We start from the raw sequence: 16,941 nt of genomic DNA, 5'->3' as shown, positions 1-16,941 counted from the left end.
ACCTGCCTTATCTATTAATATTTGTATGCCCCCCCCCCCCCCCTCCATGTTGTTGTTTTGGCTTCCCTCCTCGGCGGCGTGATAAATAGTTTGAAATAACAGATGGTGCCAGAGGGAGAGACGAAGCAGGGAAATCTGCTAGCAATTATCCTCAATTATGTTCATTGTTATTTTGAGCTAATTATTGTTATTGTCACTTTTGTTTGCGTGTCTCGCGGCGCTTGGCTGTGAAACGCCGGCCTACGGAAGACAATGGCGACCAGGAATAAGTTGTGACGCTGAAAAAAAGGCTCGGAGTTGAGCCTCCAGCTGATGGAGCCTGAATAAAATGTTCTGATTCCAGATCAGATGCACGTGAACGTCGGCAGATTATTTGATTTTCTGTGAAAGAATTTCGGAGTTTGGTTTCTGTCAGCCTGAGGGATGCTTTTTTTTTTGTGGGCACAATCACACGTGCGTTTCCAGCTTCCTCTTTTGATTTTCCGCTCGTAACCGTGCGTGAAACGTTTGAGGTATTTAAATCAACGGGGCCTGAGATGTCCGCCCCGCTCCGGCTCTTTCTTTCCGCACATTTTGCGCTACAGCTCTGCGCCGCCACGCACAACTTTGCGCGCAAGACTTTATCTGGTCCAAGAGAAACCTTTTGCTTTGACCCCACCCCCCCAAAGTCCATCAAGCCAGAGCGCAGTCCGAAGCGGGCACCCGAACCGGGCCAGATGAGCTCCGCGGCAGCCGCGTGAGGCAGACCTGACTCCACTCTCGCCTTTGTTTTGGGGGCGTCTTCTCTCTGTTTCTCGCCCTGTCCTTTCCCCTCCTCTCCGTCCGTCCCCTCCCTTTTTTTTTCCTTTTTTTACCCCATCCCTTCTGCCTCTCACTCTATCTCTCTCTCCCTCCCTCTCTCACTCTCCCCGGGGCGGGAGAAGATCGCGTTTGGTTCTCAGAGAGGGTCCTTTGGGAAGAGTCGCGAAGCGATTTCCTCAGAGAGCGCGCGGAGTGGAGAGAGCTCAGAGTCCTCGCTGCTCCGGACACCATCGACCCCACAACACGTCCCGGACCGCAAGGCTGAGGCGGAGTAAAAGAGCGCAAAGAACAAAAAGAGGAAGAAAGAAGTGTCAGATGATGATGACATCTGATCCGGGTGCTATTGATCGCTTTTCCCCCTCCCTGACGGCTCAAAGTGTGGATCCCGCAGCGCACCAGGAGTGACTTTTTAACATCTTTCCAAACTAGTTCTCGTCATCCCGTTTCCAGCGACTTAAAGCCGTAATTCAAATGTTTGGACGTTTTGGATCACAGTGTTCTGCTATGTTTCTGAATCCACTCCCACACCAGGACTAGAGTCGGAGGAATAAAGCGCGCAGCTCCTGATTTCTAACGAAGCTCCGCGTGAATCGGGATCCTCCGCAGAACAAGTGCACCGCCGGGAGGATAGAGACCGGAATCGGGCTCAGGAGGTCTGTTGATGTTTGGGATACAGGAGAGCATCCAGAGAGGCGGCAGCAGCCTGAAAGAGGAGCCGCTTGGAGGCATGAACGTCCGGAGCTGGATGCAGGGGGGCGGCGTGCTGGATGCCAACACGGCCGCCCAAAGGTGAGCTCTGCCCGGTTCAGGAGGAACCGCAACCCTCCGTCACGCAGGCTTCCGAAAAGATGGAAACAACGTGCGTTTTGTGTGCGCGGATCCTGCAGACTGGGGGCTGTTGTCCAGAGAAGGACTTCTGGATTTAACCGGATACTTTGGGAGAATAAAGATTCGTATTCAGAATCATTTTACAACATTAACCAGCAGTTAATGGCAACACGAGCGCGTACCGCAGATTTACGCATAAAACGCGCGTTGTCGTTAGATAAGGAGCGCGACACTGAAATGGATAAAAGAATAAATTTGGTTAAATTATGCTGAGGGCTTCAGAATGAAGGAAATATGCCCTCTTTTCTGAACAAACACACCTTTGTATTTTATTAAACGAATTCCGACAGGGAAGGTGAATAAATAAATCCTGGCCCCCTTCGACACGAGAAACAACCTGAGCAATTCAGCTAGCCGACAGTTTGTGGGGGGGGGGGGGGGGGGGTTGGTTTGGAGTGTTTATTTGCTGGTTTAATTTTTAATGATGTAAAAAAGAGGAAAAAAAAAGTTGTGCCTGATATTTAAAGCTTGATAAACACGCGCGCAAACTGGATTTTCTCCTTCTTCCAGGCCCCGCGCCGTAGGATAAGTCTGATTTAGTCTGAAAGGGTAACTTTTCATTTCTAAAAGCGACTCATTTACGCCTGTGTGTCCGCAGCGGAGTGGGTCTGGCCCGGGCTCACTTCGAGAAGCAGCCGCCCTCCAACCTGCGGAAGTCCAACTTCTTCCACTTCGTCCTGGCTCTGTACGACCGGCAGGGCCAGCCGGTGGAGATCGAGAGGACCAACTTCGTGGACTTCATCGAGAAGGAGAAGGTCGGTGCAGAGAGTAAATAAAGCTTTAGATTTCCCACAGGCCCGATTATCCAAAGATGCTGCTGATGTCAGTGCAGAATATCACTTCTCTGCATTATTATTCTCAGGATGAGTGTTATTATTATTATTATTATTATTAAACCTTACAGACAAACCTCTCCTCCGTGCATGTGTGAAAATGACAAATATAAAACCCTTAAATCCTTTTCATTTACAGCTTAATTCAACTATTCAAACAACAACCTCTTCATCAATTATGACATCGCAATGCAGCGCGAGGATTTAGTGTCGGCTTTATTGGTCCCCGCAAACATAACCAGTAATTAGGGAGGAATTAAAAATCCACAACAACACAGGAGGAAATTACAAGGTTCCGCATCTAGAATATATCAGCCGTGAATATAAATGCCTTCATTTTGAATTTTACCTTAAATGTTGTGAATTATATCCGGTCTGCACGCGCAGGAAGATGCTTGAAAAGTTTCGACATTTCCACAGAAAGTTCAGTGTTTGTTGTGTGCGTGTGCGTGTGCGTGTGTGTGTTAAGGAGACGAGCGGGGAGAAGACCAATAACGGGATTCATTACCGGCTGCAGCTTCTCTACAGTAACGGTGAGTGGCCCGACGCGCGCGCATTATTCACCAAATCAGCTGGATTGCCTTCTGTGATAAATCACGCACACGCGCAGAAACTTTTTTTATTTATTTTTATTTTATTTTCTAATATTTAACGGGGGGAAATGTCCCCTGTCCTCAAAGCAATGAGAGGAAACGCTGCGGAGGACCAACAGGCTGCCGTAGCTGGCTCGCGCCACAGAAACAGCAGCTTCATCGCATCTTTTCCGCTAATTTCAGCGCAGCTGTTGCGGGAAATTAGTCGCAGCTTTGTGGCTTCTTCGCTGTCCCTAACTCCGGTTGTGCAGCCTGAAAAAAGGGCAGCAGTTTCCAGGCTCGCGGGAGTCACGCGCAGCCACAGAACGTGGCCTTCACTTGTTGATAGGAAACATATTCAGGCTCTGTGCGCGTGTGACTCCAGCTTTACGCGGGACTCTGTTTTTAAAATGTGAACTGATGAGATGGTCCATCTTTTATGTGTTTAAATTTCCTCTGGACCCTTTTTTTTGGTCTCGTGAAGATTTCCGCGTCAGATTGCACGTGAGAGCGGGCCAAGCAGGCAGCGCTGATTTGTTCTTCCTGCAGCTGGAATCGACTCTTTCTTCAACAATTAATAGACAAAATATCAAGTTTTTACATGTTCCATGTGAGGAGGGTTTTTTCCTTCTTTCGCTTTTCCATCTCGCAGATGCAGATATTTATGTGAACCCGTTTTATTGTAAATATTTACTCAATTTAAGCTCATTTGACGTGTTTTTAACGTGCTGTTCGGTGTCAAATTAATGATTTTTCCTCCTCTTTTGCCTCCCCACAGGCATCAGAACAGAGCAGGACTTTTATGTTCGACTCATAGACTCCATGACTAAACAGGTAAGCACACGCACACGCGCACGCACACTCTCCTGTCACCTCTCCTGTTACATCTCTGACAATGAGGCCCTCCACTGATCCGCCGCCCTGCTTTCTCTGCATGTACCTGCGCACACTGACGGGGTGCGCGCGCGCGTGTGTGTGTGTGATTGAGCGGGTGGGCGTTTCCACTGGGTGGGGGCACGCACGCACGCTCGCGCACAGCACCGCACGGCTCCAGGCGCTTTTTTGAGGAACAGGAGCGTAATTCTGCCGCTCACGGAGAGATAAACAGCACCTCTGGGATCTGGTCCGCTGAGTGGCAAACACGTTCCGATCGGATCCAATTTAGTTCTGAATGCTTTTGTTTATGTGTTAGAAGTGTTGTTTATTGTTAGAAGAGGCAGATAAATCAGGGTAGAACAGCTGATAGAAAACTGACGCTTTTAGCCTTTTTGCGCCTCAGGTAAACAATTAGAATTTCCCCTTTTTTTTTACTTTTTATTTTCCTGGAAGAAACAGCGAGTGAGATATGTCTAATGCAGCGTGTGTGTGCGCGCGTGCGTCGCCAGGAAAGCACGCCATGCACTGAATACTTGCTAATGTGGCTCCAGGCTCCGGCGGAGTCTCACATTACTGCTGCCACACTGCGCCACGCACTGTGTGTGCGTGAGTGTGTCTGGCAGGCGCGCGAGACCACACTGTGTCACAGTAACACTGTTTAGCTTCAGCTCAGCGGGGGGACCGCTTCGTTAGGCCTCGCACCCGCTGCAGGTTTAAGCCGTCAAACGCGTGCGCGCGCGCACAGATTCATCCCCAAGCTGACTGGAATTAAATGGATATTTTTGGAGCCACCAAAAGAAAAGTTTTTATGTTTAAAAAGGAAAGAAAGGAGAAGAAAAATCACTTTTCCTCGAGGTGTTGATAAAAGCAGGTGTGCGCGTGGGGAAGAGCGTGAACTGGCAGCTCAGTTGGCTGAGTGTGCACCTTTGTTGGGAGGTTCGGGGTGAGATTAGGGCCTGATTTAGTTCTGGTTCAGGTTCGGCTGTCCGTGATGAATGGACTGAGTCTGAGGCCCGCGTGCGCTGCTATTCCCGGCAGAAGAGGAATATTAACAGGTGGCCGAACCAAAACAGCTGTGTGGTTGGCTTAGTTGGTCAGTGATGTCATGGCTGCTGTCTCTCTGACCACACACACACGCACGCACGCGCGCACACACACACAGAGTGGCACTGATGTCGATCGATTTGATCTAAAGGAAAAACTCAGCGGTCAGCAGCTAAGTTTCTGCCGTTTTCAGAGGCTTTGTTCTGCATCTGAAGCTGAACGGACACAGTTTCCCGCTCACATCACCATCTTCTGCGGCTCCGAAAGCGGACCTGCTAATCCAGACCCCGCAGGCTGCAGCCGGAGCATACCTCGGACATATTTTAAAGACGGTTAGAGTCCAGAAATAGACGAAGATAAGGGCGAAACAGTTGCAATGAGGTAGAATATGCTCTGGACAAACCGCGTGGATCAGAAGGGATTTAGACCTGGAAATAAACCCAGAGTGCATGAAACTGCAGAAAGTCTCACCTCCAGTGAGTCATGGAGGCTGCTGGAGCAGCAGGTGGCCTGGAAGTGACACCAGGATGTGTTTCTCTTTAGTCTTTACGTCACTAACCTGCAGATTTGTTGCACGTGGATGGATCGATCCATCGACTTTCACTTTTTGGATGCTGTTTTGGTGCTGCCTTGTATTAAAAGTCAGGTATTTATTCCCCAGTTCTCTGTCTACTGCCGGGAAAAGTAAAGCCCACCCTAATGACGAGGCTCTGTTACTCTCCCGTGTGCGCGTGCTCGCGGCCAGCACTGATTATGTGAAACGGAGAAGGTGAGCGTAAAGCATCTGTCAGCGCGGCCCTGACGGATCACTGGCTCACTAGTCAGGCTGACACTAACGCGGGAGGAAGAGTGTTCCCCTGCTCGTTTACACGCCGCGCGTGTCACGCTCCTTCAAAGGTGCGCGAGAGAGCAGCAAAGATGCTGCGCGAAAGACCCGCGGAGAGGGAGGTGGGATGAAAGACAGGAGGCGAAGTGACAGGATGGAGAATATGAGACAAACAGGGGCAGGGAGGCAGAGGAAGCGGCACATTTACACGGGAGCCTGTCACAGAGGGGGGGGGGGTAAAGGGAATTATTTTTAGCCTTGTCAGTTTTTCCTCCTGGAGCTCCAGATGTCTGCTTGCCAAGCAGGACAAGAGTACCTTACTGAACAAATGAAGACCTCAGTTTATGCAATCTTCCTTTTTTATGATCAACAATGGCTGAGCCCCCCCCCCCCCCCCCCCCCCGGAAAGCAGGAAACTGCAGCTCTCCTGAAGAGTCGAAGCGAAGCAGAGAATTACTGGCAAAGACCAGGAAGAGCCAACAGTAGCCAGCTGGAGATCATTTACAGTTTGCCTGCAAGGAGAAGAGCTAAAGAGCTAATCTGCTCACTTTGTTGGTGAAATGATCTTGTGTTTATTCTGCAGATGTTTTTGATTGGTTTCCTGCATGAACAGGTCATCTGAGAGGGGGGGGGGGGGCTGTCTGTTGGAAGGCTTTAAGAGCCGTTCATCACAGATTTATCAGCCATTCGCTTCATTGTTTGTGGGCTTTTCCCAGACAAAATGTTTACCTGAAACAAGGAAAAAACCTTAGTTTTAAAGGTTAACAGGTTGCTCCACCTCCTCCCAGCCCCCCCTGTGTTTGGCAGCTGAATTAGATGCTCAAACTGGCCCCGGGGCTCGGCTCATGCTCCACGGTGTAAAGCATAAATGCATATTATTCCAGCCAATCAAATGTCTAAGTTGAGCCAGATAATGAGTATGTTAGAAAGTGAGAAAGCCCAGAGTTCTTACCCTGGAGTTCGGCCTTTTATTCTGCTGCTTGATGACATCACTTCCAATAAATGTGCTTAATGCTGGCTTTGAGGATGCTTTCAGAACGAAGAACGAGCTGCTCGCTTTGGACCAATCAGCTGGCAGGATTGGGCCTTAAAAAGAGCCAAAATAGAGGATTTTAGATGCAAAACAGTGTAAACTCGTTATAGTGGACCCACCAAATGAGTGTAAGATGAGCTCTTTGAGATGAATCCATTCAGCTGGCCCCAGGTTTGAAGGTTTCCTTCTGAGTTCCAGTGTGTGGGCGTCAGAGAGAAAACTCCAGAGCAAAAGTGCACCAAAGTGGGAAGATGTGAGAGGAGGAGATTAAACTGATGTATTTCGTTGGTTTGACCTTCTTTTCCCGGGACACAGCGAGCCGGGCTGGAATAGAGTTGATCTTTTTAGATTTCCTGCGCTCAGATTTGCTTTCATTAAGCTGTAATCGTGGTAATTTTACAGCTTCGGTGTTGACAGAGAGAGATTAGAGGCACACATCCAGTCACTCGGCTGTTGGGTCAACAGGAACTCCTTATCTCTGTGGTCATTTAAAAGGTTTATTTTGTGTTCTGAGCAGCCCAGTTTTCTTCGAAATGGCAGCTCAACGTCGCAGCTTCTGCTTTAAGCTCGTATTTTCTTTGTTTCCTGTCACCCATCACGCTTGGATGGCCTGGGTGTGCACGTCCCTGGAGGCCTGGACCACCTTCAGCCGCTCAGGTTCACGTCTCAGAACATTTTCAGCAGGGAGTTTCAGATGGAATAATTGTAACTGACAAGGGCCCCGGGCCCTGAAACACAAAGAGGCTCCAATTCCAGAAAACAAGGGGGGTCTTGGAGACAAATAGCTATTAGTATGAAACTCTCAATTAATCCTGCAGAGCTTCGAGCTCCTTTCTGGACCAGTTTCAGCAAATGAGGGGCTCTGTCTGCAGGCTTTGCTCACGCTGGGGCCCCATAAAGAACATCTGAGTTCACACAGTTTAGAAATGCCACAGGTGGTTCCTGTCCTGTCTCTGAGTCAACACCCTGAATCCGATGAAAACAAGGCCAGTCGCTGGTTACAATAAGCGATTTGAAGCTTGTGTTTTACTGAGTTTGGAGCTTTGGGAAGAGCTCAGGGGCCTCAGACATGATTATTAGCTCTGAATAAGTTCGGCGTTTCATGCCAACATCAGTGGGACTCTGCAGGGCTGCAGTTTTTAGAGCTGTTCAGCTTTCACCACAGGAACTTAATTCACTTCTGCTAACTTGGTGGCAGCAGGTCGACTGAACCTGAGCTGAAGATTATTACAAAGGACAGAAACTTCCTCACCGCTCCTTGGGAAAAGTGAGCTTGTCACTCGGTGCGAGTCGCTGCAGTTTGGAATGACAGATCAAACGGACTGGAATAGACCAAAGACAGACAGGGTGTGCATACTGACTGATGGATAGCTTAGTGGGGGGTTCACTCCACTCTGAGCTTCCTAACACAACCCAGGAATGAAGTATAATGGAGGCAGAAAGTGTGGCCCTTATGAATTTAAAGACTTCAGAGATTCAGCTGCTCAGCTGATGGGATGCCCTTGGTTTTGTGTGGATGCTCTAAAACGAGCTACATGCCAGTTTGTGTGGATGCTCTAAAGCATGTCAGCTGATGGGTCGGGAACCTATGGCTCGCGAGCCAGCTGTGGCTCTTTTGATGATTGCATCTGGCTCGCAGATAAAACTAAATATTCTTGCTTGTTTTAATCCATCCATCGATTTTTCATGTCCTGTTCAGGGCTGCAGGAGCATTATTTTAATTGGATGATGCTGGACTACGTTGGCCGTTGTAAAACAGGTAAACGCCCCCTTTTGAATCAGTCTGCTCGGTCATTAGCTCAAAGCTAACCCTTCGACGAAGAAGAAAAGATGACGAGTATCGTACATTTCAGGCCCCCGAATGGACTGAAGAATTCGCCTTTGTGGAGAGAGCAAATTCTGCGGTGTGTCTAATTTGCAAAGACAAAATTACATCGATGAAACGGTCGAAAAACACGCGCCATGCTACCTTTGCATCAAAATACCCGGCAGGAGGCAGCAGAAAGAAAGCGTGCCAAGAGCTACTGAGCAGGGTACAAGCTAGAGCTACTGAGCTACTAAAATATATTATATGGCTCTCATTGAAATAAATTTCCAAATTTTTTGCTTTCATGGCTCTCTTAGTCAAAAAGGTTCCCGACCCCTGCTCTAAAACGAGCTACATGCCAGTTTGTGTGGATGCTCTAAAGCATGTCAGCTGATGGGTCGGGAACCTATGGCTCGTGAGCCAGCTGTGGCTCTTTTGATGACTGCATCTGGCTTGCAGATAAAACTAAATATTCTCACTTGTTTTAATCCATCCATCGATTTTTCATGTCCTGTTCAGGGCTGCAGGAGCATTATTGTAATTGGATGATTCTGGACTACGTTGGCAGCGTAAAACAGGTAAACGCCCCCTTTTGAATCAGTCTGCTCGGTCATTAGCTCAAAGCTAACCCTTCGACGAAGAAGATGGCGAAAAGAAAAAAAGATGACGAGTATCGTACATTTCAGGCCGAATGGACTGAAGAATTCGCCTTTGTGGAGAGAGCAAATTCTGCGGTGTGTCTAATTTGCAAAGACAAAATTACATCGATGAAACGGTCGAAAAACACGCGCCATGCTACCTTTGCATCAAAATACCCGGCAGGAGGCAGCAGAAAGAAAGCGTGCCAAGAGCTACTGAGCTACTAAAATATATTATATGGCTCTCATTGAAATAAATTTCCAGATTTTAGTCAAAAAGGTTCCCGACCCCTGCTCTAAAACGAGCTACATGCCAGTTTGTGTGGAGGCAGGGGGGCTGTGCTGAGACAAAAGGTGTGATCGTGCACGTGTTACCGCTGATCTGTGTGTTCTTCAAGGTGAAGTGGGACACTTTTCCAGCTTTCGTGCCACGAGGCTACGGAATAAAAGAGGAATTATTGTCCTTTCAGTATGAAAGTAGAGCTTTGCTGCAGAATCTTTGGTAGCTGCAGAGTGCAGTGGACTGAAAAAATGCAAATGCTCTTTCATGCATACGTGCACTGGTGCAGGCAGTGACTGGCACCTTTCAGCGAGTAGGACTGATACTGGATGTGTGACATTTGAGAATTAACCTTGTTTTGCATTGCTGATCTATGTAATTAAGCTCTTCAAGATCAAAGTAATTATTTTACTTATCCAAAGTAACATTCTTGACATATAGAAGGAATACAATAGAATTCCCACAAGAAACAGTCAAAAAGTTCAATCCAGCTATCTAACATGATTTGAATATCCAAAATGCAACGTAATTTGTAAAAATTTCATTATGAATATCAATAGTTAAATTAAAATGTGGTAACATGTTTAAATCATAAGTTTTCACAACTCAACACAACCATTTTGATATGTGAAGTAACATCATGTGACTTTATTTCTAAGGACCTTTTGACATCTTAAATTTAGTGTAGACATCTATAATCAAAGTTCAAGAGATCTATCCGTAGAGGCTGTAGCTTTTTAAGTTTCTTTAGATAAAAACATCTATTGAATACAAAGAAAATACAATTTAATCAGTAAGAATGCTAACTGTAAGCAGCTTACCATTGACTGAACATTAAAGTGATGGTATGAGTGGTTCCAGAAAGGTTGGGGTCACCAATTAGCCTGACGTGCATGTTTTTGGACACATGCAAACTCCTCACAGGGCTGGGAATCGAACCATGAGCCCTCTTGCTGTGAAGCAATGGCGCTAACCAACCCACCACCGTGTGGCCCGATGTATATAAGAATAGAAGCAATTCTCTTCATGCAATATTTACCTCAAAACACAGAAAATGTCTTAAAGTGAGATATTCAATGAAAAATCTTAAGTCAGTAGCCTCCCTTTAACTTTTAATAGTCTGTAAACCTTCATAGATGCAGAGTGTGTCCAGCCTTTGATTAAAGGTCCCACAGCGAGCCTTAGCAGCCCTGTTGAATGTAGGTAGAAGAGTAAAGTTGGTGCATAGCGTGAGAAAGAGCTGGGATGAAGCCATATGGGCAAAAGTTGGGATGGGAACTATGTGGTGGACCATATCCAGTCAGCTATCAATGCAAATATTTAAAAAAAAACACTATTTTAGTCTGAAACGGTGTCTCTATTCCTTGAAAAAGACTGGATGGGAGTCGGTAGCTTTAAAACCTGAGAAAGAAGCTGAGATGAAGCCATATGGGCAAAAGTTGGGATGGGAACTATGTGGTGGACCATATCCACTCAGCTATCAATGCAAATATTTAAAAAAAAACAGTATTTTAGTCTGAAACGGTGTCTCTATTCCTTGAAAAAGACTGGATGGGAGTCTGTGTTCGCTGCAGTAGCTTTAAAACCTGAGAAAGAAGCTGAGATGAAGCCATATGGGCAAAAGTTGTGATGGGAACTATGTGGTGGACCATATCCAGTCAGCTATCAATGCAAATATTTAAAAAAACCACTATTTTAGTCTGAAACGGTGTCTCTATTCCTTGAAAAAGACTGGATGGGAGTCGGTAGCTTTAAAACCTGAGAAAGAAGCTGAGATGAAGCCATATGGGCAAAAGTTGGGATGGGAACTATGTGGTGGACCATATCCAGTCAGCTATCAATGCAAATATTTAAAAAAAAACACTATTTTAGTCTGAAACGGTGTCTCTATTCCTTGAAAAAGACTGGATGGGAGTCGGTAGCTTTAAAACCTGAGAAAGAAGCTGAGATGAAGCCATATGGGCAAAAGTTGGGATGGGAACTATGTGGTGGACCATATCCAGTCAGCTATCAATGCAAATATTAAAAAAAAAAACACTATTTTAGTCTGAAACGGTGTCTCTATTCCTTGAAAAAGACTGGATGGGAGTCGGTAGCTTTAATCCTGAGAAAGAAGCTGAGATGAAGCCATATGGGCAAAAGTTGGGATTGGAACTATGTGGTGGACCATATCCAGTCAGCTATCAATGCAAATATTTAAAAAAAACACTATTTTAGTCTGAAACGGTGTCTCTATTCCTTGAAAAAGACTAGATGGGAGTCGGTAGCTTTAAAACCTGAGAAAGAAGCTGAGATGAAGCCATATGGGCAAAAGTTGGGATGGGAACTATGTGGTGGACCATATCCAGTCAGCTATCAATGCAAATATTTAAAAAAAAAACACTATTTTAGTCTGAAACGGTGTCTCTATTCCTTTAAAAAGACTGGATGGGAGTCTGTGTTCGCTGCAGTAGCTTTAAAACCTGAGAAAGAAGCTGAGATGAAGCCATATGGGCAAAAGTTGGGATGGGAACTATGTGGTGGACCATATCCAGTCAGCTATCAATGCAAATATTTAAAAAAAACACACTATTTTAGTCTGAAACGGTGTCTCTATTCCTTGAAAAAGACTGGATGGGAGTCGGTAGCTTTAAAACCTGAGAAAGAAGCTGAGATGAAGCCATATGGGCAAAAGTTGGGATGGGAACTATGTGGTGGACCATATCCAGTCAGCTATCAATGCAAATATTTTAAAAAAAAACACTATTTTAGTCTGAAACGGTGTCTCTATTCCTTGAAAAAGACTGGATGGGAGTCGGTAGCTTTAAAACCTGAGAAAGAAGCTGAGATGAAGCCATATGGGCAAAAGTTGGGATGGGAACTATGTGGTGGACCATATCCAGTCAGCTATCAATGCAAATATTTAAAAAAAAAACACTATTTTAGTCTGAAACGGTGTCTCTATTCCTTGAAAAAGACTGGATGGGAGTCTGTGTTCGCTGCAGTAGCTTTAAAACCTGAGAAAGAAGCTGAGATGAAGCCATATGGGCAAAAGTTGGGATGGGAACTATGTGGTGGACCATATCCAGTCAGCTATCAATGCAAATATTTAAAAAAAAACACTATTTTAGTCTGAAACGGTGTCTCTATTCCTTGAAAAAGACTGGATGGGAGTCGGTAGCTTTAAAACCTGAGAAAGAAGCTGAGATGAAGCCATATGGGCAAAAGTTGGGATGGGAACTATGTGGTGGACCATATCCAGTCAGCTATCAATGCAAATATTTAAAAAAAAACACTATTTTAGTCTGAAACGGTGTCTCTATTCCTTGAAAAAGACTAGATGGGAGTCGGTAGCTTTAAAACCTGAGAAAGAAGCTGAGATGAAGCCATATGGGCAAAAGTTGGGATGGGAACTATGTGGTGGACCATATCCAGTCAGCTATCAATGCAAATATTTAAAAAAAACACTATTTTAGTCTGAAACGGTGTCTCTATTCCTTGAAAAAGACTGGATGGGAGTCGGTGTTCGCTGCAGTAGCTTTAAAACTTGAGAAAGAAGCTGAGATTAAGCCATATGGGCAAAAGTTGGGATGGGAACTATGTGGTGGACCATATCCAGTCAGCTATCAATGCAAATATTTAAAAAAAACCCACTATTTTAGTCTGAAACGGTGTCTCTATTCCTTGAAAAAGACTAGATGGGAGTCGGTAGCTTTAAAACCTGAGAAAGAAGCTGAGATGAAGCCATATGGGCAAAAGTTGGGATGGGAACTATGTGGTGGACCATATCCAGTCAGCTATCAATGCAAATATTTAAAAAAAAACACTATTTTAGTCTGAAACGGTGTCTCTATTCCTTGAAAAAGACTGGATGGGAGTCGGTAGCTTTAAAACCTGAGAAAGAAGCTGAGATGAAGCCATATGGGCAAAAGTTGGGATGGGAACTATGTGGTGGACCATATCCAGTCAGCTATCAATGCAAATATTAAAAAAAACACTATTTTAGTCTGAAACGGTGTCTCTATTCCTTGAAAAAGACTGGATGGGAGTCTGTGTTCGCTGCAGTAGCTTTAAAACCTGAGAAAGAAGCTGAGATGAAGCCATATGGGCAAAAGTTGGGATGGGAACTATGTGGTGGACCATATCCAGTCAGCTATCAATGCAAATATTAAAAAAAAGACACTATTTTAGTCTGAAACGGTGTCTCTATTCCTTGAAAAAGACTGGATGGGAGTCGGTAGCTTTAAAACCTGAGAAAGAAGCTGAGATGAAGCCATATGGGCAAAAGTTGGGATGGGAACTATGTGGTGGACCATATCCAGTCAGCTATCAATGCAAATATTAAAAAAAACACTATTTTAGTCTGAAACGGTGTCTCTATTCCTTGAAAAAGACTGGATGGGAGTCTGTAGCTTTAAAACCTGAGAAAGAAGCTGAGATGAAGCCATATGGGCAAAAGTTGGGATGGGAACTATGTGGTGGACCATATCCAGTCAGCTATCAATGCAAATATTTAAAAAAAAACACTATTTTAGTCTGAAACGGTGTCTCTATTCCTTGAAAAAGACTGGATGGGAGTCTGTGTTCGCTGCAGTAGCTTTAAAACCTGAGAAAGAAGCTGAGATGAAGCCATATGGGCAAAAGTTGGGATGGGAACTATGTGGTGGACCATATCCAGTCAGCTATCAATGCAAATATTTAAAAAAAACACTATTTTAGTCTGAAACGGTGTCTCTATTCCTTGAAAAAGACAGCTTTAAAACCTGTACATATGTCAGCACATGTGGAAGTTACCAGCACCACAGGCATTAATTTACCCCCATAACACAGCAATGCAGCCTCTGGAACTGAGCGCTGACAACCAGCCAGATGGTCCCCCTTCTCCTTAGTCCATAGAATGCAGCGTCCCTTATTTTCAGGGAGAATTAGCGCGACCACAGAGCCGTTTTCCACTTTGCCTCAGTGGAAACCAGCTTCGGTCCAGAGAAAGTTTCCAGATCATGTTCACATGTGGCTTCTTCTTTAGCTTTAACCTGACAATGGTTTCTGGAAGTGTTCCCGAGCAATGAAATGAATAAAAAGAGGGATATTTCTTTCTTTTTAAGCTAGTACTGCCCCAGGGCCCCAGTATTGATTTCCAGCCCTGACCCTTTCACACAGAGATGTCCAGATTCGTTAACTCTTTTGATGAAATGATTCCTCGTGGATGATGGACTCTTCAGGGTCTTCACCCTTCTACATGGAGGAATTCACTCTGAAATTGCTCCGCAGCTTATTTATTTTGCATTATTTGCTGAACCTTTGACGACTTTAGCAGTGAGAGACTCTGCCTCTGTGAGGTGCTCCTGAATATCCAGTTTTCTTCCTTTTCCACCTAATTCAACCTGACATTTCAGATGTTTCCATGTTGTTTTGTGACTGAAAATCATTGAATTCTGCTTTTTTTTCCTACGTTTTTTGGCTTAAAAACCAAATAGAAGCTTATTTTTCCGGCTGGACTCTTAAAACCTTAAAACCTTAACTCTTCTTTCCCGTGTCTTTGCAGGCGATTGTGTATGAAGGCCAAGACAAGAACCCGGAGATGTGCAGAGTGCTGCTGACACACGAGATCATGTGCAGGTGAGATGACGATTCCTTGTACCTTTCTTACTCTGTCACCATTATTAAACCCCCCCCCCCCACATATAAGCTCATCCTGTTGAGTAAGATGAGTTTTCGCTCTCATAGTTGTGGCTTTAATTATAATCTAAAGATGAATTTCTTTGTAAGTAGGCTGAGAGGAAAGAGGTTTATTTATAGAGGCGTTTTACCAGCCTATCCTTTACAATAGCAAATGTGTGTGTGTGGAAACGTGCGCGGTTTGCACGTGTGTGTGTCTGTGTGACGCCTGGTTAATTAGGACACGGAGAAACTCATTAGTCAATCTGAACCCTTCTGTTGTTTTGTGGCTAACAAATGGGCCTTCCTCCACAATCTGACAATAAAATATATGCAGGAACTGACTAAAACACACACATATTCAAGGATTTTTAAACACACAGAGAAGTATGCATGTGCACGTATATGTGCACGTATAGGCCTGCAAAGCACAGTTATAAAAATTCAAATTTAGCACATGAATTAAGTTGCTGTTCCTCCCCGAACTTTAACTCTAACAATATAAATTGGGCTTCATCTATATGCGTGAGCAGGGATTTTAGCGGTGAAACGAGGCTCTAATGTTTTATTCTATAGCTTTTGCTGAATGTTCCTCAGGCTCCACTGCTGCAGAGGCTCGTGAAAAATCCAATGAAATCCTGAAATGAGCCAGATTTTACTGCAAAGTCTCGTGGTTCCCGGTGTTGGGAATGATTTGTGAACACGGATAAACACTTTGGGCTTTTCGTGCAACACGGCGGCCTCAGCCTCTGCATCCAGAGCAGAACCGTGGCCATCTTCAGCAGCAGCTTCGGCCAAAGTCACGGCTAACGCTCCGTGTTCTCTGCTGATTCTGCAGCAGGAGCTCCGTGCACAGCACAAAACACCGAGAGTGTGCACAAAGAGCTCAGGGTGTCCATTAATCAGTGCGGCCTGATGTCACCGCGGTGCTGTTAACCATATGCTCAGAGCCAATCTGCTCTGGTTTTACTCCAGAAGGGATTATTTTAGTGTTCAGGATGAACAAATCAATTCAATTCAATTCAGCTTTATTTATAAAGCGCCAGATTACAACAATTGTCATTTCAAGGCTCTTAAGTAATAAAGTCCAATTCAAGCCAATTGGAATTCAATTCATTGTAATCATAATCCAATTAATTCATATGGAGCCAATTCAAAAATAATATCCGAGCTAAGGAAACCAACAGATTGGACTGAAACTTGTCTTCAGTCCAATCTCCCGTCCTGAGCCTGAGGGACTGTGGAAAGGAACGACTCCCTTTAACAGGAAGAAACCTCTGGCAGAACCAGAACCAGGAAGAAACCTCTGGCAGAACCAGGAAGAAACCTCTGGCAGAACCAGAACCAGGAAGAAACCTCTGGCAGAACCAGAACCAGGAAGAAACCTCTGGAAGAACCAGAACCAGGAAGAAACCTCTGGAAGAACCAGAACCAGGAAGAAACCTCTGGCAGAACCAGACTCAGGAAGAAACCTCTGGAAGAACCAGAACCAGGAAGAAACCTCTGGCAGAACCAGGAAGAAACCTCTGGCAGAACCAGAACCAGGAAGAAACCTCTGGCAGAACCAGAACCAGGAGGAAACCTCTGGCAGAACCAGGAAGAAACCTCTGGCAGAACCAGAACCAGGAAGAAACCTCTGGAAGAACCAGAACCAGGAAGAAACCTCTGGCAGAACCAGGAAGAAACCTCTTGCAGAACCAGGAAGA

The 16,941-nt window shown here is 45.3% G+C and overlaps 1 protein-coding gene across 3 annotated transcripts in view; it reads left to right on the top strand.

Annotated features, from left to right (window-relative positions):
- Positions 1–903: 903 nt before the first annotated feature.
- The window catches only part of LOC140280212 (transcription factor COE1-like), a 104,734-nt gene continuing 88,696 nt past the window's right edge, over positions 904–16,941 (top strand). For all 3 annotated transcript variants that reach the window (XM_072375511.1, XM_072375510.1, XM_072375509.1), the window contains exons 1-5: positions 904–1,590; positions 2,288–2,444; positions 2,992–3,055; positions 3,873–3,928; positions 15,123–15,196. In XM_072375511.1, the coding sequence (XP_072231612.1) occupies positions 1,463–1,590; positions 2,288–2,444; positions 2,992–3,055; positions 3,873–3,928; positions 15,123–15,196 (479 nt within the window). In that variant the 5' untranslated portion in view covers positions 904–1,462. The remainder of the gene's footprint in view (positions 1,591–2,287; positions 2,445–2,991; positions 3,056–3,872; positions 3,929–15,122; positions 15,197–16,941) is intronic.

The sequence above is a fragment of the Leuresthes tenuis genome, unplaced genomic scaffold (genome assembly GCF_036924035.1).
Source record: "Leuresthes tenuis unplaced genomic scaffold, fLeuTen1.0.hap1 SCAF_21, whole genome shotgun sequence".
NCBI classification, from domain to species: domain Eukaryota; kingdom Metazoa; phylum Chordata; class Actinopteri; order Atheriniformes; family Atherinopsidae; genus Leuresthes; species Leuresthes tenuis.
Note: the sequence above shows the minus strand (reverse complement) of the source record. Positions and strands in the feature narration are given on the sequence as shown.